Below are 23,568 nucleotides of genomic sequence, written 5' to 3' on the forward strand. Positions count from 1 at the left end.
AGAGAAGATGAAAGCTAAAAAATGACTCTCTCTAGCTAGGATTTTAATTGAAGGCATAAGATGAGTATTTATCAGTTAAAATTAGGGGTTTGACTTTTTAATGATCTTTGGACATTCTCAAGGGTCCATGGGCTGGCCCAAATCAAAGCATTATGTTTTGGGCCCTTAAAATGAAGTTTTAAAACCTAGAAAATCGGACTGCCTAGTTAGCCTAAATTGAAATAGTCATAACTCACTTAATATAAGTCCAAATTAAGCAAAATTTGTGTTCAATTTGAAGCCCAGGAAGTCTACTTTTCAATGAAATAAACCTCACTCAAATATTCCTTGTGGATCAAACGTTATGGTCAAAATAGTGAGCACATATAATTTTTTAGTATCGATTTCAAAGCGATTTGAACACTTTTGAGTTGTGATTACTTCCAAACTATTGTGAACTCTTTAATTATCCTTTGTTGACATATGTCAAGGTCATCATTGGGGTTGGGGACCAAAATTTATTAACGGGTACAAAATGTGATGTCTACAAGCAATTTGTTTCCACCAGTTCTTGATTGTAGATCTCGTTCCAGTAAACGCTTGTAGAGTTAGAAGGTTATAGAAACCTCACAGATGTCACAGGAGTAACTCACAAGTCTTCCAAGAGCTTCTAAAATGTAATTAGGGTTTTCTTTTTATACCTAGTAGTGTTGGACTGAAACCCTAGTCGTTTTCGTGGGCTTGGACCTGATTTAAAATTTGTAGAACACAATTTTCGATCAGTTGAACATATCTTTCAATCGGTCGAGCTTCGTAGTAGCTTGCTTCATATTTTTGCAACTTGACAGTTCTTGAATCTTGACTTGAACAATCTTGAGCAATGTCTAACACCTAATCTATATATATTTTTGTTCTTGGTTTGCGAACATACATAAATTAAGAATCTAAACATTTAATTCTAAATATTTAGAACCTAAAAGCTTTTAATTTCATAGATCAGAACATAAGATTGGAATATTTGGTAGGCTTAAATTTAATGGATAGTGAATCTTTTTATTTTTTTTTGGAGGAACACAAATTTTGTTGAGCAATTGTAAAATTTGTATTTATAAAATGAAATAAAAATTGTATTTTTATATTTGCTGGTTATAATTTGATGAAATTTATTCCAGTTTTTAATTTATTGTTGTTGTAGGTTCTTCAACTATGCTAGGAGATTGTACAATTCAAACAATTCTTGATGTAGAGCCTAATGAAGAGGATAGAAGTTGTGTCGCAGTTGTGGAGGATTAGACTTGTTGGATTAATTTAGTAGCTTTTTTAAATTTCTTGGACTTGTTAGATTAACTTGTTGGTTTGTAATTATCCTAAACTTTTGGGATTTGTTTTGTAGCTTTTTGAACTTGTTATAATAGTCTTAGATTTGGACTTGTGGGATTCATTTTGTAGCTTTTATTTTTATGTTTAATAGGTGATCTTAGCTATGATTTATTGATTTATAATTAAATGTTGATCTTAGCTAGGTGATTTATTAATTTATGATCTTAGTTATGATTTATGATTAACAGGTGATTTATTGATTTATAATTAATAGGTTTGTAATGGTCATATGATTTGGATTGATTTGGCATTTAGCCCTATATATATATATAGGGCCACGGTTTGGACTATAAATTGGGCCCTAAAGTGGCATGGTTGGACGGGGCTCGCGGAGGCGGGTTTGGGGGTTTTAAAAAAACTGTATTTTTTTTTTTTTCAAAATAACCCTGAATCTCAAATAATTTTGTTAGTTAACACGTTTTCAAAACTATTTAGCAAACTAACATCTTGGGCAGAGAACTTGATTTTGTTGTGCTAAATCGAGTGTGAAGAGGTCGAGCTCCATGGAACTCGAGTCTTTGAGACTCGATTTCCCTACGAGGGTAGAATATCATTAGACCAAAGAACAAGAAAAACAATGAAGCATCATCAAATCCAAAGACTCAGACAAGAAAAACAACGAATTAGAGGAAAAACATAGAGATGGAGGAAACCAAACGCAAAAACCAAATGCATGAGGAAGAAGGAGCCTTGCCGCCGCTTCTTGGAACCTTCACAAACCGAAAAGTATTCTCTCAACTCTCGAAAATATGGTGTCCCTTTGGATTCGCCTGGGTTTGGGTTTGCTGTTTTTTCTGAAGATTAGGGGGTGTGGGTTTGTTGCTGCAGGGAGATTTGGGTTCAGAGCAGGGCATGGGATCTGGGTTCGTGTAGGAAGTTTGTTTCCACCTTGCTCTGGATTCATGTGGGATCTGGGTTTGTGGGATCTTTGTTGTTGCGTGAGTTTCTGCCTTGCTGGTTTCAATATGGAACTCGAGTGTTTCACTCTCGAGTATGAAACTCGACTCCTCCTGGCTTGATTTCAAAGAGCAAAATCGAGGAATTTTTTTTTTAAATAACAATAAATATTAAAAAATTTAGTTAGTTGTCACGTTGCAAAAGAATTTTGAAAACTAGCATCTCGAGTGTCTAAAACTCGAGTTCCAAGATAAAAATCAAGTTTTTGAGGCCTGAACCGTAAAAAAAATCCAAGTGAAAATCGAGTTTTAAAAACTCGAGTTCAAAAAACGCCGTTATAGGGCTTAAAAACGTCACTATAGGGCTTAAAAATGGAGTTATAAAAAAATTTAGCAGAAAAACGCCACTATAGGGCTTTAAAACGTCAGTATAGGGCATAAAAACGCCACTATAGGGCTGCCTGAATCTAGTATTGAACATTTATGAAAAAATTTTGCAGAAAAACGCCACTCAAAAACTACATATGAAACTATAACCAAAAAAAAAAAAAAAAAAGTGAAAAAAAAAACCCAACTTTAATCTAATTCAAAAGCACATTTGAAAAGAAAATGAAAAAAAATATCAACCCATTATTGTATATTGTATATTCCATTAATTCATAATAGTTTAAGAACAAAGGAGTGCATCCATATTCATTGAGACATTTTATCAAACAGGTACAAATTTCCTTTCTACACAAACATTCATTTGGAGTTTCTTTTTTTAAATCTATAATTTTGGGAAGAAGAAAGCATTCAAAAAAGATGTGAAAATACAGAAAATAAACATAAAAGAGAGAGAGAGAGAGAACCTTCTTGTGGCTGTTGGGTGTTGGAAGGAGCAAGAAAGCTTCTAGTGTTGGATGGTTTTGCTAGAAAAAGAAGATTGAGATCTTTTTATGAGACAAAGGCTGGTCTCGTCGGAACTTGCAATGTTCGACAGTGTTGTGCTGTCGAAGACGCTGCAGTTGGACAGTGGATGTTAGGGTTGAGGTTTGAGAGAGAGCTGAGGCTATGGTGGCATAAGGACTAGAGAGAGAGAATGAGATTTGATTTTGAAAAGAAGAGAAGTTTTTGGTTTTTGGCTTTGCAAAGTAAAAATGGTGGGTGTTTGAAATTTTTTTCAAGGACAATTTAATCATTTTAGTTTAAATGGTTCAATACATTTACATTTCTTTTTAGGCCAGGTGTTAATTTTTTATTGGGCTTAGAAGCACCAACTGTATGCTGATTTAGAGTTCCTAAAACATCATATTCTTTCTCGAAGTAAACACCATAATTGTGATATTCTATCAATTAAAAAAACAGAAAACCTCCTGAACATCAAAAGACTTTGCAATTTCCAACTAAACTTTACCCGTCGGACTTATTACGGTACTGCTGCCTGCTTGGAACTGGGTTGGCCGCTGCTGGAATGTCTCAGACTCTCATTCCACCTTCACTCTCTTCTTCTACTCTCTCTGAAAAGTCTAATCTCCTAAACTCACCCTCTCCATTCTTCTCAAACCCCACCTATCGTCACCGGTGGCACTCGCGGAATCGGGTACATATTTTTACATACATAGATAAAAAGAAGTCTTGGAATTTATTTTCTTTTCCTCTTTGGTTTGTGAGAATTGAGAAATTAATTATATTGTGAACTGGGAATTGGGTTTTGGTTTTTCTTCCTTTTAGGCATGCTATTGTGGAGGAATTGGTGGGGTTTGGAGCCAGAGTGCACACGTGCTGTCGGAATGAGAATGAGCTTGATGGGTGTCTGAGTGAATGGGATAATTTGGGTTTTGGGGTTACTGGGTCAGTCTGTGACGTGTCAGTTTGAGCTCAGAGAGAGGAGCTTATGAGCACTGTGTCCACTTTGTTTGATGGGAAGCTCAACATCCTCGTAAGCTTCTTCATTTCCTCATTTTTTACGAACAAAAACATTGAATTTTGCGTTTCCCTTATTGGATTTCAAAATATTATGTATTGCATCTGTTTGTGTTCCCATTTTGAGTTTTAAAATGTTAAAATTTGAAGTTTTGAACTGCTTTTCCTGTTTACTGAACTGGAAGACTGGCTTGTTTTTGATCCGTAGATAAATATTGTCGGGAGAAGCATACGGAAATCGGTAGTGGATTTCACAGCTGCAGGATTTTCTACTCATGGCAACCAATTTTGAATCTGTTTTCCATATTTCTCAACTTGCTTATCCACCTCTCAAAGCATCAGGAGTGGGAAGCTTTGTATTCACCTCCTCTGTATCGGGTTTTGTTTCACTGAAGTCTATGTCTGTTCAGGGAGCTACCAAAGGTAATTTACCTATCAGATGAATGTATCCATGTTCCTATTAATTTTAAACTCAAGAAGCTTATAAAGAAATTTTGTATATTTGTGATTCCAGGAGCAATTAATCAACTTACTAAAACTTTGGCTTGTAAGTGGGTGAAAGACAATATAAGAAGTAATGCAGTTGCACCTTGGTACATCAGAACCTCAATGGTTGAGCAGGTAACTCCAGATTGTTATGTGACCATTAATCGTGTGCAACATCATGTTGGCAAGGGCCGTTGCCTTAATTTCTCCATGGAAGTTATCCCCCACACTCCTACAGCCATCACTGACTCAAACACCCCCCCTAACTACAATCATTTAAGGGGAGTAAAATATAATTGAAAAGAAACATTTCTTATTAGATTTGCTGCTTAAGCTCTACTGTGTTAAAGTTCTAGGTTACCAAACAGAAATTGCACCGTTAGTCTCCACATTTTAAAATTATGTTCAATACTTAAGCTTCTCTATCATCATGTACATGGTATCTGCACCTTAGTAAGTTCAAAGTTAAAAACATTAGTACTTGCACTAATTGATGTTTGGAACTTATAAAGGCTTAAGTCCAGTTCAGCAAATCAATCAAAGTTGACCTTGAGTCTTTATATGTTGAAGGTGCTCAGCAACAAAGAATACCTAGAAGAGGTGTATTCTTACACTCCTCTTTGGCGTCTTGGAGATCCAAAGGAGGTCTCATCTCTTGTGGCATTCCTTTGCTTACCTGCACCATCCTACATCACTGGGCAGATTGTTTGTGTTGACGGAGGGATGTGTGTAAATGGTTTCTACCCTAGACATTAGACGTGGCAACTTAGTCATATTCCTCATCAGCTCTTGCTATTCTTTGACCATTCAGTCTAACCTCCACTATAAATGACATAACCTTGGCATTCCCTTGCTTGTCTTTTGGAGTAATTAATGCAGGAGCATAATCAAAAGTTATTTCAATATTTCATTTTAGACCTTCAGTGGATAATTTCAAATTGTAACGTAGTTATTTGTTTAGTTTGGATTGGTATTTGAGTTTGGTTAGGATTACTTGTTCATCATTATCTTTTGTTTAGGATTATCGGATTAGTACTTGAAATTGTTTAGGATTATCAGATTAGTATTTGAAATTGTTTAGGATTTGTTTAGGAGAGTTTATATCCTTATCTTTGTGATTCCTGTAAACTGCACATAAAGCTCTAGGCGATTTCTTTTGTAGGGGCAGACTATTATTATTATTATTATTGAGATTATTGCAGAGATTGCATAGTGTTTGTTTGGTGGTGACTCCAAACACCTTAGGGGGGAAGCCTAAGGTTCTACGGTAGGACTAATCTAGGTGGGAAGCCTAGGTTGTCCTACATCAGTAAGGCAATTGAACTTTTTTTTTCTTCCTAATTATTGTTCTTTGTATATTTAATAGTAAATTATTATTATTTTATTTATTTATTTTTATTTTTGTGTCCTTCTACCAGCTGTATTACTCTTTGACATTTCCCAGTTGTTTTATTACAATATTTTTGTAATTATGAAGTGATTTGAATTGACAAGAGAGAAGAAATTGTACCATCAGATCGGCTAGTTGAAAAATTTTATTTATTTTGTTTGTATTACTATAAAGAAGATTATATATATATATATATATATGCACTTGCTAAGTTAATGTAAAGTTGTGATTTACAACTATTTTGTGTTGGCTTTAATTCCGTGCTAAATTTGATTGTAATTTTATTCAATCATTTTTCTCTGTATTTATGTGGTTTTAATTGTAAGGGATGAGTATGAGAGAGTGTGAAAACTCAAGCTTAAAATGAAGAACAAGTGGATTTCGCGAGAAGCTCACGAGAAGCTATCCCGCGAAATATCCACGTGTAGAGCACATAACTGGAAGGCAAAGAGTCATGCCAGCCTAGAGTTTTCACGAGTGCCTTGTGGGTAAGGTCTTCCCGCGAAATATTTGCGAAACATTCTGTTTGGCTAATTTGTCATGTTTGTTTTACCAAGTCTTTATTTACACTATATATACCCTCATTATCCACATATTGTAAAGAGTTTTTTTTGAAGAGAAAATGCTAGAAAAAATACATTTAAGAGTTAGAGATTATTATACCTATAATCATGTACATATTTTCTTGTGGTTTTCCTCTACTCCTACTTCTTTATCTCTAAATTCGTGAGAGGTTGATAATCCAAACATTTATCACACCCAATCTGAGTGTCAAGTGAGGTTTTGGTGTTGTTGGGAAGTATTAGAAGGAGCCATTCTTTGGTGGATGCAATTAGGCTGAATTGAGAGATCTGGGAAAGCTAGAGAAAACAAGGTTCTAAGAAGCCAGTTGGTAGCAGGAGCTTGGAGGGCTCAAGTACATTGGGTGGACTAGGCATGGAGGGTCTTTTGTTATTGATGTACTCCAACTTTATTTTCTAGTGGATCGATTAGCGCTTGGAGGGTGGCGGTGAGGTTTTTCGCTGATTTCTTCGGTTTTCTCTTTGATAACACGTCTCGATGTTATATTGTGTTTGCATCTCTTTTCCTTACTCTTAAGCTTTACTTTATATTGTTGATAATGGATGAATATAGCTTAGGGTGGTGTTATCGGTTGTTTGTGCTCATTTACTTTTGTTCTGCACTTAGTCTAAGTTAGAGTAAAAGCAATCTAGCTGTAATTTTAATTTGGAGGTTTAAATAAAGCTCTTGTGTTTTCACACAAATTCGAGCTTTCAATTAACAATCACTTGAAATGCTTGGAGGGAAGGTACATCAGCAATTTAAATTAATATATACCTAGCTAACTCCTTCTGACCTTTTTTTGGCTTATGCTAAAACTTTTATATTTATTGTTTTTATCTAACTTCTTGTTTTTCCTGTTTTGAGTAATTGCACTGGGCTGAATTTCTTAGGTATAATCAATGGAGGGGGAGAAAACATTGTAATCATTACTCTATGACTCATTTGAGCTAGTGGGAGTACATTGAAATCAATTGATCAAGGAGAGATTAAGATGGGGGATAACATGGTGCAGGCAGGGAGTAGGTGCAGAGATGATAGATGGTCACTTCTGGGAATGACTGCTCTTGTTACTGGTGGAACACAAGGAATTTGGTTTCTCTCTCTCTCTCTCTCTCAAGTTAACTGCTTCATGGATGTTTGTTTTTGAAGGACTTTGCCTCTATGGGGCTGGTGGCTACAGAGTACTAATCTTATAAAAACTAGTAAAGGCTTATTTCAATGTGTGTAATTGTCTCAGGCATGCTGTTGTGGAGGAATTGGCAGGGCCAGGTGCGAAAGTACATACATGCTCAAGGAATGAAGCCTATCTCAATGCATGCTTACATGATTGGGAGATAAAGGGTTTCCAAGTCACAGGTTCAGTTTGTGACGTGATGTCTTGTGGTGAACGAGTCACGCTGATGGACACAGTATCGTCCGTGTTTAGCAGGAGACTTAATATACTTGTAAGTCTCAATTCAGTTCAGTTTATTTATTTATTTATTTTTGATGTGTTTAGTTTAATTCATTGCATTCTACATAGCAATTTTAGCATCACAAGATTGTAATGTAACAATGAATCATTACTGCTGTTGTGGGACTGGAATAGAAGTGAGGTTATCAATGAAATTCATTAAGTGCAATCATTCTGGACAACCGTGACAGACGCAAATGGGATTGCAACAGAAAATAGGTTCCAGATATTGTTAAATGTCTTTTATTTTTCTGCATTCCATTGTACCCTCTCCTATTCCATTCCTTTGTGTGACCAACACCACCATCACCACTACCATTGCCATCACACTATCGCTGCTGACACCTCTGCCACTACCCTCATTGTTGCACCACCTCTTCTGCCATCCCCACCACCTCCATCACCACTGTGCCTAAATGAAATAATAATAATTTTCTGTGTGAGGTAAATGACATAAAGTGTTATTTGGATCATTTTCAGAGTCGCAACAGCACAAGAAAACAAGTCATTTTTGAAACAAACGAATTGCCAGACTTGAGGAATTTAAAGTGAGTAGATAATTCTGGAAGCTGGTTATAGGGAGGGATTCCCAGATCATAATGAAGTTACTTTTCTGAAAGATGAGAAATCCATTTCCTGTATCGTTCTAGCTTGGACTTAGCAGCCTCTTATGTACAATAAAAACCCAATATTAAGCCCCCCAAAAAAAACCTATAAATTGAGCTTATCTATACCAATTTTCAAAAATTTTAACTGGAAATGAGGTTTAGGGAGTAGATAATTCTTGGAACTGGTTGAAGAGATGGAGTTGCGGATCATAAGGAAGTTACTTTCTGAAAGATTGGAAACTTTTTTCCTGTAGCTTTCTAGCTTGAATTGTGCAGCTTTTTAGGTGAAATAAAACCCAATATTCAGCCACCAAAAAAAAAAAAAAAAAAAAAAAAACCAATAAATTGAGCTTATCTATACCAATTTTCAAAGATTTTAACTGGAAATGAGTTTTAGGGAGTAGATAATTCTTGGAACTCGTTGAAGAGATGGAGTTGCGGATCATAAGGAAGTTACTTTCTGAAAGATTGGAAACTTTTTTCCTGTAGATTTCTAGCTTGAACTGTACAGCTTTTTAGGTGAAATAAAACCCAATATTCAGCCACAAAAAAATAAAAAAATAAATTGAGCTTATCTATAACAATATTTAAAGTTAGTTAGGACATCAAAATCATCACTTGCCACATTAGAACATAGCGGAGTCTAATATGAATTAGCATCGAATTGTAGTTTCCTTTGTTATGTTCTTGCTAAAATTGGGGGTAAAGTTGCCTGCGCTGCGTGTGACATTTATGTATTTACTGAGGTAATTGTTCCATGTTATGTTATTTGGGCTTCCCCATATTTGTAGCTTGTATATGGCTTTGTGTATTTTGAATGTCATATTTATAAACAATTGTTTAACCAGCCTCCACTATGCCATCGCCAATGAGCTCTAGCTCAACTGGGCTCCTCCCTTTGCAAGTGCTAGGTGGAGGGTAAGGTTATGGGTTCAATACTCATCATCATTGGGTATGTAACTTACCAATAAAATAAAAGCATTTACTTTACCATCAATATCATTGTTTTTAGTTTGAGAAGAAAAAAGGACCATCCAGGGTTCTGGTATAAACAAATTGCAAATGCATATCTTCAATCATTCTTTACATCATAATTCTGGTAGCTTGAACCCAGGAGCAGGATAGTTTTTTGCTTAGCTAGTTGCATAAATTAAATTTAGAAAACTTCATATTTGTATATCCTCCAAAGGAGTTTCTCATACCAATGTTTCTTATAGAAATGTTCACAGCTACTCTTGGAATGGCTTTCCTTCTTGTGAACCTTTAAAATCCTGTTCTTGCTAAATGTTTTATCCTAGATAAACAATGTGGGGACAAACATCTGGAAACCGACTATAGAGTACACAGCTGAAGAATTCTCTACTGTTTTGACTACCAATCTTGGATCTGCTTACCATTTATGCTAGCTGGCACATCCTCTTTTGAAAGCATCAGGAGTAGGAAGCATTGTTTGTATTTCTTCTACTGCTGGTGTGGTGGCACTAAATGTTGGATCTATTTATGGTGCAAGTAAAGGTAATTTACTTATGTAATTTAAATTTTTATTTTTTCGATTTGATCTATTAAAACAATGTGCATATTATTCAAACCTTATAGATTTGTAAACTTTTAAATTCTGACTCTGGTCTCTTTTTTTTCTCTCTATGTAGGAGCAATAAACCCACTAACTAAAGATTTGGCATGTGAGTGGGTGAAAGACAATATTAGGAGTAATTGTGTAGCACCTTGGTTTATCAGAACCCCCTTGGTTGAAGCTGTAAGGCTGTAGCACCCTTTCACCATGCTTGTGCATTCATTGAATGTGTTTTTCACTGTTCTATGTGTAGTTAATCTTTATCATGTTCTATTCATTTGGGCCACATGCGAGTCATATGTAGAGTTAAAAGATGACAGAAATGTGTGGGCTTGGATAGCTCACTAGGCTTTAATTCTCAATTTTTTTTTTTTGAAGTTGTGATGTTGCTCAGACTTGGACAGCTCACTAAGTTAAAAATAATTCTGCATTCATGATATGAAATAAGTCCTTTATCCGACTTCTCGTTACTATTGCAGGCTCTCAATGACGAGCAATTTTTGAAATCGGTAAACGCAAGAACTCCTCTTGGACGCCTTGGAGAGCCAAAGAAGGTTTGGTCCCTTGTGGCATTCCTTTGCCTACCTGCATCCTCTTACATAAGCAGGCAGATTATTTGTGTGGATGGAGGGGTGACAGTGAGTGGCTTCCTCCCAAAACATGGCTGACAATAAAGGTCAATCTCCTTATGATTTTTTAATGAGACATTTCCATATGTTCTCTTCTTTGTTGTGTGTTCTTACTTCTGGTTTGTAAAAGTGGCATTTTAAATTCCATCCAATTTGAACTGGATGAGGGTGAGAGGTAAATTTGTAAGATCTAATTATCTTGCCAAAGGGAGAAAAAAAAAGGATATATAGACACTCTCAGACACACATATATAGACATACATATAGGTCTATATGCGTTTAATAAAAATTTTTGTACTTTGCAAAAGATGACTAAACTAATATTGCAGGGAAATTCTTGATTCGATTTCGTAGATTTTTTTTTTTATAATTATATTCCACACACATATATATATATATATATATATATTTTTGGTGAAAACAGTTGAGGCTTTTTATTAATTTGACAGAAACCTTCTGTTAAGTATTACAAGATTGTTTGCATCGCTATGGATGTCTTCGATCCAAACATGTGGATCCGAAAAATTCTTTGCTATTTTGGCAAGCTTGTCAGCTACAGCATTACCACTACGTTTGACATGGGAGAAATAGGTGACACGCAAATTTGAAGTTAAAGCTTTGGTCTCATCTGTTATGTGGCCAATTGGAGTGAAGCTTGTCGAGGTAGTAGTGAGGTGCTTAAACATTACTTCTGAGTCTCCCTCAAACATGACATCTTGAAGTCTAATTTCAATGGCAAATCTTACTGAAAGTTTGGATTTGTGTGAAAACGCAAGAGCTTGTTAAGACTCCCAATTAAAAAATTACGGTTAGATTGCAATAAACTGATAACTACTCTAGTGCACAAACATGAATAACAAACAATAAAAGTAAAGTACAAGAGTAAGGGAAGAGAGATGCAACCATAAGATAACACCAAGACGTGTTATCGAAGAAAAAATCGAAGAATTCGACGAAAACCTTTCTGCCGTCCTCCAAGTAGTAATTGATCCACTAGAGAATAAAGTTAGAGTACACGAATAACAAAAGACCCTCTAAGCCTAGTCTATCCAATGTACTTGAGCTCTTCAAGCTCTTGCTACCAATGGACTTCTCAGAGTTATGTCTTCTCTAACTTTTCGGATTTCGCAATATGCTTGATTACATCTGCCAAGCTTCACTAGCTTTTTTTGGAAAATCCTCAAGGCTTTCTAAGCTCCAAAACACTCTCTACACTCTGAAAATGTGAGTTGTGTTTGGGTACAAATCTCCTCTCAAGGTATGACAATGGGAGAGGGAATGAGAAGATGCTATAATAATTTCTCACTAAGGATAAATAGCTCTTTCTCTAAAAGATAGGTGTGTGTGTTGTATAAAACTTAGATAGGGTTTTTCTCTTTGAATGACTTCTCATACTTTTGTGGGTAATGGGGGTATATATAGTATAAGTGAAGGGTAAGAAGGTCACTTAAAATCCTTCAGGCAAAGAGTTTCGCGAGTATCTCATGAGAAGGACTTACCCGCGAGACACTTGCAAAATCCTCTACGCTGGCATGACTCTTCAGCTTTTAACATGTGCTTCTCACGTGTCCATTTCGCAAGAACCCTTCTTGCGAGTTACTCGCAAGTCAATCACGAAACTGCACTGATTCTTTATTTTATGCTTGATTCTTCATCAACTTAATACTAAACTCAATACAATAAAATCTTACAAAATACAAGAAATAAAATTAAAGTAATTACAATACTTTTTGTCATAGAATAAATCTAACACAAAACATTGTTGTAAATCACAACTTTACAATCTCTTTCTTTAGCTATTCCGTGACAAAACACCCTATAATAGACTCTAGACTTAAACGCAAGTTTAGGAACAATGAAAAAACTCACTCACACTTAAGTCTAAAACCTGTAATGAACTTAGAACAAAATACTTGTGACCTGAAACACTTGCACAAAATGCATTAGACCCTCAAGGTAAATCAAGCGATAAAAGGACAAGTATAATGTAATAAGTAAAAAACGATTAAGTAAACATGTTGTGAAATATATGAGTAACTTGATCAAACACAAAACAGTTATATGGAAATGACTACAATAATCATATAGCAAAGCAAATGATCATTCGAACATGCAATCAATAAAGCACAATAACATAAGGATGTATGCATATTCAACACATATACACGATATGATGAGAACAACAAAGTATAGCTACTAAATGTAACTCAAAACACCATAAAGTAATGAGAAAACAAGCATAAGGTAAAACAAGGTTTTCTCATAAAAAGATGTCTTTCCCTCCTTAGTATATGTATCTCCTTTATGGCTCTCCATCTACAAATGTGCACAAGGTAGAATTTCTCCTCTTAAGAATATGCATATGAATCATATGGAAATGACGATATACATTGGTATACTCTCTAGTATACTCTTTCCCTTTTTGTTATGAATAAAAAAATGAATTAAGAGGAAAGAGGGAAAGAAAAGAAGATATGAATAAAAGTAAAAGATGATGCATGAAGGGTGCAAGATGAATGAGAAAATGGAGCTCAAACGAAAGACAAAAATTTAAAAATGCTATAAAGCATAAAGTAAACATGACATGCTAAGGATGATGGAATAAAGTATAGACCAAGACATGACATAGACACAAGAACATGTATGAATAAGGGTAAAAGATGATGTATGAAGGGTGCAAGATGAATGAGAAAATGAAGCTCAAATGAAAAACAAAAACATTTAAAAATGCTACAAAGCATAAAGTAAACATGACATGCTAAGGATGATGGAACAAAATTATAGACAAAGGCATAACATAGATACAAGAACATGTTATATGTGCTAAAAGGTTTAAAAAGACTTAATTTGTATGAGTGAATGCAAAACATGTAAAGTGTTAGAGTATGTGCAATAAAGGTGTATCTGGTGTGCATATGAGATGCATGACCAATGCATGAGCAAGGTCACAAGGGGCAAAATGTGTAAAACACATAACCAATGATCAAGACATAATAAACATGCATAATCATGATAATCCCCAAAAATTGGTACTCATCAGAGTCCAAAACAATGAGAAAATGCTATTTGGACATTTTATCAAACACTTAAAGTGCACACACTACACATGTATGTTAAACAATGCATGAACATATGAAAATCTTGCCTAAATACATGTTATTTTTGCCATAAAGAGCCAACATTCAAAACAAATCATCATTTAAAACAAAATCTAATAAAAAAGATTGACAAAAATTAAGTTTTCCAATCCCCATTTAAGAAATTCCTAACTATAAACATAAAATCCCCAAAAATATAATTTAAGGATCAAAATCAATGAAAATAATTAAAGATTACTTTAGAGATGTTAATGGAATGAAAAACAGTTGAATTTAGTTGGGTTTTGACGTAGAAACATTAGAATAGGGGTATGGAAGAAGATAAGAGAAGTTTAAAACAAATGTCCCATGAAATTCCATTTAAGAACTTGATCCGGAAATTTTCGTGGGAAGCTGGGAATTTTCGCAGGAAGCTGGGAATTTTTACTCATAAGCCTTACTCGCGAAATACTCGCAAAACGTTCTATCCAAACTTCATGACTAAGCTTACTCAAGAAAACACTCAGAAAACATGTTTTTCACACACAAAATCAACTTGAAAAACTTTGAAAAACATGGGTGATACAAATCATTTTCAAAAGCAAACAAAAAGAACAAAAATCTTTTTGGTTTGATTCATATATGATTGAGCACACACACACATCACATTTGAACATGTATAATCACACAAATGAAATAAGTATTCGTTGAATAATAGACTTGTGTGTTGTGTGTGTGGATCAAGTATGAACTAGTCTATAGTCTAATATAAAGTTTCAATGATCAATTCAATTAAATCATACATGACTAATACGAAGTTAAGTGACCTATCTCACTTATAGAAATGAACATATATGACCCATCACTAATGTGATTACACTTGATTGAAAGCTTTTTGATTTGCTTCCATTTTACATACTTTTGATCAAAACAACTTAAATTTTTGAGAAGCAATACCATAAACATTTTAAGATAACTTTGACAATTTAGCTTTTGGCTTTTGGAATCACACAATTTAAAATAAATCGCTTTCCCTTTTTCCTAGTCAAATACTAGTATGTGCGATGACTTTTTCAGCTCAAAATTCTCTTTTCGAGATTGACATTTGTAGAGCTTTTGAAAAAGAAAAAAAAATGTGAGGAGATATATAGGCACAAGTCTACATATGAATCAAGACCAAGCAAGTCTATTGACCAATCATTCATGACAAACTTGAAGATCCATTTACAACAATAAAATGTAATGTAGATTTCTAGATGTTGCTTACACTTAGGAAATGTGCATACATAACAAGCTAAGCTTGTAAATGCATTACGCCATTAGTACAAAGGTACTAGGCTAAACTCACATGTGATAAATGCTCAAATATATACAATCAAACTTTTTAAAATTTTCACTTTTTATGTGTTTTTGGATTTTTACACACAAAAATAAAAGCATAAAAGTAAGATTAAATGCAAAAACAACAAAAACAATGCATATAAAGAAATGCATGATGCACAAATGCATGATAATGAAGCGTCTAATGCATGAAAGGTCCTACAAAGATCGAAAGAATTAGATCAAAGACCAAAAAAGTAAAAGCTCAACCATAGAAACCCTTTCTCATCCAAACGGAACAATTGTTTAGAATGAGTGTCTCATGAAAAGTGAGATGAGGGTTGGATGAATGAGAGCTAGAGATGCACATAGACAAGGAGGTAAGAACGTCAAAAGCTTTTTTCAATAACTTACTATTTTCCCCCAAAATTGGTTTAGCTTGCAAAACACAACTTCCAAGAAGCTCAAGTTTCTTTTTTCTTTTGATTCTTATAAGAGCTAAAAACTTAGAGTAATGAGATTTTAGATGACCAAGGGCACCACAATGGTAACAAACAATATGTTTAAGTCCACTAGGCTTTTGGGAAGGGATCTAATAACATGGTTTTGTTCTCTCAACTTTGGACATTAAGGTCTTATATAGCCAATCACACCACAATGGTGACAAGTTGGAACAAATTTAGAACCATCCAAGACCATAGATTGAGACCTAAATGGAGGCTTTGGTTTTAGAGCCTTTCTCTCCACCTTTTGATTTTTTTTATGTGGAGGAATGTACACCGATTTGTCCTTTGAAGTAAAACACACAGTAGGTACAAAATCGGGTACCACAACATGATTGTAACAAATATTTTCATCATTTTTAGCAATAGGTTCAGCAATCAAACATTTGACATGCATCTTAAGAGATTCATTTTCACATTTTAGCTCATCAACAAGTTTGTTAGACAACAAGTTTAGCATCCAAATCCACATTCAAACATTCAAACACTCAAACTCCTTAGTTTTTCAAGAGAATTTTTAGCAAGTTTCTCATATTTTTCAACCAATTTGTTGGATTCATTGAGCTTAGCAATCAAATCATCATTCTCACAAAAGAACTTGCTCAAATTCTTATGAAACTTCTTAGCATTTTTCTTTAAGAATTGGACATTTGGAATATCAACAACATCCATAGAATCATGTAACATGCCATCACAATTATAAGAATTAACACTCATAGAGACATTTTCACAAACACGTGACATGTTACATTCAACAACATCTAAAACATTCATAGAAGCATACAAAACACTATCCATGGCAAAACACACAGGGGGTCAAGGATCACACTTAGGTAATGAAACTAAAACAAGTGTGTCTACTCTGATACTACTTGAAAGCTTGGATTTGTGTGAAAACACAAGAGCTTGTTTAGACCCCCAATTAAAAAATTACAGTTAGATTGTTTTTACTCTAAGTTATCTAAGTGCGGAACAAGGGTAAAGGAAGTGCAATAAACCGATAACTACTCTAGTGCACAAACATGAATAACAAACAATAAAAGTAAAGTACAAGAGTAAGGGAAGAGAGATACAACCACAAGATAATATCAAGACGTGTTATTAAAGAAGAAACCGAAGAACTCGGCGAAAAACCTTTTTGCCACCTTCCAAGCGGTAATTGATCCACTAGAGAATAAAGTTGGAGTACACGAATAACAAAAGACCTTCCATGCCTAGTCTATCCAATGTACTTGAGCCTTCCAAGCTCCTGCTACCAACAGACTTCTTAGAGTCATGTCTTCTCTAACTTTCTAAATCCCACAATATGCCCAATTGCATTTGCCAAACCTCACCGGCTTCTTTTGGCAAATCTCTAAAACTTTCCAAGCTTCAAAACACTCTTTACACTCTGAAAAGGTGTGGGTTATGTTTGGGTACAAACCTCTTCTCAAGGTATGACAATGGATGAAGGAAGGAGAAGATGCTATAATGATTTCTCACTAAAGATGAGTAGTTCTCTCTCTAAAAGATGGGTGTATGTGTTGTAGAAAACCTATCTAGGAGTTTTCTCTCTAAATAGTCTCTCATACTTTTATGGCTAATGAGGGTATATATAGTATGGGTGAAGGGTAAAAAGGTCACACTTAAAATCCTCCAAGTAGAGAGTTTCGCAGGTATCTCGTGAGAAGGCTTTATCCACGAGACACTCGCAAAATCCTCCAAGCTGGCATGACCTTTCAGTTTCCAACATGTGCTTTTCACATGCCCTTTTTGCAGGAACCCTTCTCACGAGCTACTCGTGAGTCAATCGTGAAACTGCACTGATTCTTCATTTCGTGCTCGATTCTTCACTAATTTAACACTAAACCCAATACAATAAAATCCCACAAAATGCAAGGAACAAAATTAAAGTAATTACAACACTTTTTGTCATGGAATAAAGCCAACATGAAACATAGTTGTAAATCAAAACTTTACACTTACTGATCTTCTCCAAGCCATAGCCTCTAAATCATCCATTGATGGAGGTAAAGGGATCTGTTTTACTAGTGTAATAATGACCAAGCCTTCCGAGTTTCAGATTACCACTTCCAAACCTGCATAGTTTGTGTCATGAAAGATTGTTCCATCACAATTTGACTTAAATTGAAGTGGCACAGGTGGAAGCTAGTGTGTTGGGTGAGATTCTGCAGAGATAGGTAGTAGCAGTGGAGGTTTGGAGATATTCTAAAACTCAGTGAGTTGGTCCTTTGCATCACGATGAATTTGAGTTATCGGCAGTGATGGATTGCCTATTCTCATGGCATTTCGATTGAACCAAATGCTTCACACAATGTAGGCCACTGATTCAGTAAGGTTATTCCCATTGAGTAGGAAAATTTCATGGAATAAATCCCTGAAATTTGCAAATCTCTCCAACAAAAAACTTCACCACGTCTCGACCTCCCACCATATTTCCTTTAGCAATTGGCAGCCCCATAATGCATGTACTGTGTTCTCCACCTCATTGCAACAGCGATCACACAGAGCTAGGGATAGATATTCGCTTGAAAAGATTATGTTTCACTGGAAGAGAATTGATGCAAGCCCTCCAAATGAAATGTCGAATTTTGCCTTGGACGTTGAGTGACCAAACTTGCTGCCAAAAAGACCTGTGAGCATTCAGATTTAAGGAACCCAATTTAGCATTTTTTACCGCATTGCTAAGGAGCTGATAAGCTGTTTTGGTTAAATAAATGCCATTCTTATTGGTTGACCAAATCAATTTTTCAGTGATAGAGGTGCAAACCAAGGATTGAACTCGCTTCATGAGGGAGAAATTCATAATGTATCTGATCCCCTTACCAACATGAATTTTCTTCATCAATAAGAGCACCAACCCATGTGTTGTTTGGAAAATTTTTCTAAGGTGAAATGTTGCGGCTAGTGTGTTGATTTGGAAGCCATTTGTCCTTTCGAATAATCATTGATCTACCATTACCAATTCTCCACCTTAAACCCAAAATCACAACCCGCCTGGCTTTCAGAATGCTTTGCTAGGCATACGACCCTTTTAGCTTCACTTCTTCATCCAAGATCAAGTAGCTGAGGGAGTATTTAGATTTGAAAACTTTGTAAAAGAGTGAATCAGTGTTATGAAGGAGCCTTCACAGTTGTTTACCCAACAAAGCTAAATTGAAATTTTCAATGTCCTTAAAACCTAATCCCCTTTGGCATTTTGGCAAGCAAAGCTTTTCCCATCCCACCCAATGAATTTTTCTTGATTTCCCCTTATACCCCCACCATAATTTTCGAATTAAGGACTCAATATCCTTACAAAAAGACTTCGGTAGCATAAAATAGCCCATGGAGTAGTTGGCATGGCTTGAAGAACCGCTTTTATCAGAATTTCCTTACTTCCTTGTGATAGTAATATCTCCTTCCAACCTTGTATCTTGTGCCAAATCCTCTCTTTGATATAACTAAAACTCAGTTTTTTTTCTCTTCCAACAATGGATGGTACGCCAAGGTAAGATTCAATGTGGTTAGTTGCCGTAACACCTAGTTAAGCTTTGATGTGATCTTTCATTACTTGATGTGTATTGGAACTAAAGAACAATTGAGTTTTGTCTCTGTTTATTTGTTGACCCGAGGCTGTCTCATAAAGATGTAAAATATCCAGGATTGTGTTACAGTTTTGTTGATTTGCTCTTCAAAAAAGCAAGCTGTCATCAGCCAAAAGCAAGTGAGACGCCTTAGAGTTGGCCTTGCATAGGGAGACACCTTGGAGTGACCTGGAGACTTCAGTTTACTGGATAAGAGAGTGAAGGCCTTCTACACATAATTGAAATAAATAAGGGGATAAGGGGTTCCCTTGGCAGAGGCCTTTATTGGGGGTAAAATGACCATGTGGTTCACCATTAACCAAAACGGAGAATGAAACAAAACGAATACATGAGCTTATGAGAGAAATCCACCTACTATCAAAACCCAATTTCTCCAACAATCTTTTCTAGAAAAACCCATTCTACTTTGTTATATGCCTTACTCATGTCAAACTTTAAAGCCATAAGTCCCGATTTTCCCTTCTACTTATTTTTTAGGTGATGTGTTTCATAAGCTACTAGGATATTATTTGAGACCAGTTTATTAGACATAAAGGCACTTTGTGTTTTAGAAACCAGATTGGGAAGGAGTTTTTTAATTAGTTTGCAATGGACTTGGAAATGATTTTGTATAGGACATTGCAAAGGCTTATGGGTCTATAGTCTTTTGCTTTTTCTGGTGATTTTGTCTTTGGGATGAGGGAGATGAAAGTGTGGTTTAGATTTTCTAGCATGGTACTTGAATTAAGGACAGATAGAGAAGATGCAATAATATCCTACCCAACAAAATTCCAACAAGATTTATAAAATATTGGTGACATACCATCAAGTCCAGGAGCAGATAAAGGCTTCATCTATTTCAAAGCTTCTTCCACCTCAGCAGAAGTAAAATCTCTGGTCAATTTTGCATTCATGATAGGGGTGATTCTTTGCTCAATTCGTTTGAGTATTGGCTCAAAATCTAAAGGTGATGTTGAAGTAAAAATGTCTTTAATATAATTCACCAGTGCCTCCCCAATAGCTTTTTCTTCTTCGATAACTAAGCCATCCTCCATCACCAGCCTAGAGATGAAATTTCTCTTGTTGCGTTGAGTTGCTCGACTATGAAAATAGGTAGTGTTCATATCCCCACTTTTCAGCCACTCAACCCATGACCTCTGATGCCACATACAATCTTCTTTAACCATGAGGTCATAAACTTCGCCTTTAAGTATCCATACCTGTTTATGATTGCCACCCTTCATTGACAATGCCTTTGCTTGTACCAACTTTTTTTTTTTTGTTTTTTGTTTTTTGTTTTTTTTTTCAGGCATTCGTCTAATATTCCCAAAAGACAAATGGCTCCAACTCTAAAGGCTTGTGCGGCATGCATCAATCTTCAACATTACCCTTTGAATAGTGTCTCCTAGGTTTTGCCTTGACTGTGCTTCTTTGATTACCCCTTCATAACTATCATCTTTCAACCAGACAACTTCAAAGCAAAAAGGCATATTCCTTTTATAAAATTGAGCATTCTCATCATCTGAGCTTAACCACAAAGGGCAATGATCTAATAACTAACCTGCCACATGGTGAACCTTAACCGTAAGAAATAAAGGGGACCATAAAGGTGTTGCCACTCCCCTATCCAACTGAATCTAGGTTACCCCCTCATCAATACAGTTGTTGCACCAAGTATAAGGTGCATCCACAAACCCTAAGTCACAAAAACCACAAAAATCCAAAGCTTCCCTAAACTCCATCATCTGTCTTTCTTGTCTAGGAGCACCTCCCATTTTTTCTTTCAACTTGACTATTCCATTGAAATCGCCAACACATATCCAAGGGAGATTCATCTTGATGCATAGGTGTTTTAGCATCGATATTCCATATACAATTGAGAATTCATTGTTGATCTCAAAATATATGGACTAAGTTTTTGTTTTTTGCTTTCATCTGAACTGAATTAGTTTTATCTTATTGAGTAATTAAAGAATTTATAAATTTTATATAAAACTTTGAATTCAAATTTGTATTGTGGGGCTATTGGACCTGGGAGTTTGTCATTTGTTTGTGTTATGGGCTTATGGCCCAATCCAAGGACGAGGGTTTATCCGAGGAGGAGAAATCTTTGCTAGACAAGGTTGTGTTAGTGAATAGAAGTCAACTCTGACCATAATGGCTCAAGGAGTAGGCCGAGGATAAATTCATCCTCGACTAACCAATGCTGAGGTCCAAAAAAGTTGTCTGTCACTCAGGATGATATTCCAAGAAGTCTTGTCAGTGTTGATAAGCATTGTAAGAGTAGTGAATAGGGAAATGACCTAAAATATCTAAAGAGAAAGCTACTACCTCCACATTAAATGCATTGTAGCTAACACCTTGGCCACATTAATGTAGAGGTGATACGTGAACAGTAAATTTCAGCCTTATAGCTACTACATGAAGACTTATGGGAGGTGATGATGGGACAAGTATCCATTCCAAACATCTAACATGCACGTGGAAGGTGGAAATGAAAAGGAAGGGGGTATAAATGGAGAAGGAGGCAACAAGATTGGGGGATTATGTAATTCTGTCCTTGTTTTGTTTGTTAAATGTTAAGTTTAAACCACAATCCAATTAGAGGATTAGCATTGGCCTAACAATTCATCTAGTCCAACTAAATTTTGCATGTGAAATTCAAGATATCATCTCACATTAGGCTAGCTAAATTTCATCATTGTTTTGTTTGTCACGCATTACCATCACCAATAGCGTTCCGTTTGCTCATTATGGATGGGGCGAATATGGGAGTCTTTCTTGCACAACTATGGAAGTCACCAACACACACATAGTAGAACCCTTTACTCAACCATGGGTAAGTGAACATGGGCATCTTCCTTGTTCCCCCTTGCTTTTGAGCTTTTCCTTCTTCAACACGTTATCTATGGGAACCATGTGTAAACCCCATATAACCCATCCATGGGAACCTCACACCTCATCAAGGTCTAACACCATTGAAAATACTCTTTTTATTAGGACTTATTTCAAGATCGTTTGTGTGAGCCTTTTTTTAGGCTTGCTTTCTCCCCACTCCATCTACGAAAGGGACATTGAACACCTTGCCACTTTTCTTACACACCACCATAGGCTTTGATACCACTTGTTGGGGAAAGAATACCTTGGGGAGCCTCCAACTTAGTAATCTATATATAATAATAGGTGAAGCTAAAAGAAACTCAAATTAAAATTCCAAATTAGAGTTCCAATTTTGCGTCATGTGTCCAAAATTATTTATTCTTAAAGAGTTTTATTTTTTTAATTTTAGAATCAAATGTGGGACCACATCATAAATATTCATTCAAGTGAGTTATTAAGTACAAAAACCAAAGAGTCTAGTATAAATGAATCGTAAAAAAAAAAAAAATGCTTCACAATAATTAAGAAAATATATGGACAATTCACATTTTATACCTAATAATATCCTTACAATTTTTTTTTTAAAGAGTTAACAAAATATAAAAATGACTAACAATAGTATTTAAATATATATATATATATATGAATTATATTATGCATCTTATTGTATATTTGGGGTTACAAACTAGTCTATATATATATATATAATAATAATAATAATAATAGGTAAAGTTAAGAGAAAATTCAATTAGATTTCAAATTGAAATTCAATTAAAGTCTAATTTTGTGCCACGTGTCCCATCTAATTTAAGTTTGAAAGTTCAATGTGGGTATGAAACACCCTTGAACGTTTAGACCCCAAATTACAAAATTACCAATTCAAGCTTAATATCAAATGATTAGCGTGCGGAACATGAATATAAGCTAAACACAGAATTGATAAAAAATCTAAGCCATATATAAACACATCCACAGCAGTAAATATAAGGCAAAGGTAAAGGGAAAGAAGATGCAAACACACGGACAACACACGATGTGTTATCGAAGAGGAAACCGAAGTCCTCGGCGTAAAACCTCTCCGCCGCCCTCCAAGCGGTCAAATAATCCACTAAAGAATGTAGTTGGGATACATGAACAACAGAAGACCCTCCAAGCCTAATCTACCCAAGTACCTAAGCCCTCCAAGCTTCTTGCTCCAACGAGGTTACGCCGAACCTATTTCTTCTCTAGCTTCCCGGATTCCGCTACTTGACCATAGCATCAACTAATGTATATTGGTTCCTTTCCAAACTGCTTCCCAAAGCACCAAATGGACCTTCTCACAGACGTGGGTGTGGTGAGACAAGGGTTTGGTAAATG

General features: G+C 35.5%; 1 protein-coding gene and 1 pseudogene across 1 annotated transcript; both read left to right on the plus strand.

The window, feature by feature from the left end:
• Nucleotides 1-3,778: 3,778 nt before the first annotated feature.
• On the plus strand, nt 3,779-11,170 carry LOC112030487 (tropinone reductase homolog At2g29260, chloroplastic; the record flags this gene model as incomplete). Its single annotated transcript, XM_065770862.1, is given in 11 exon segments — nt 3,779-3,837; nt 3,969-4,176; nt 4,369-4,433; nt 4,435-4,583; nt 4,675-4,781; nt 5,217-6,524; nt 7,491-7,692; nt 7,838-8,045; nt 9,960-10,176; nt 10,311-10,417; nt 10,714-11,170. Coding segments are annotated over 6 exon segments (774 nt in total), but the record flags the coding sequence as incomplete, so codon positions are not given.
• LOC112030484 (tropinone reductase homolog At5g06060-like) lies at nt 7,585-11,170 on the plus strand (annotated as a pseudogene).
• Nucleotides 11,171-23,568: the final 12,398 nt, after the last annotated feature.

Source organism: Quercus suber, unplaced genomic scaffold (assembly GCF_002906115.3).
Source record: "Quercus suber isolate HL8 unplaced genomic scaffold, Cork oak 2.0 scaffold_37, whole genome shotgun sequence".
In the NCBI taxonomy this organism is placed as follows: domain Eukaryota; kingdom Viridiplantae; phylum Streptophyta; class Magnoliopsida; order Fagales; family Fagaceae; genus Quercus; species Quercus suber.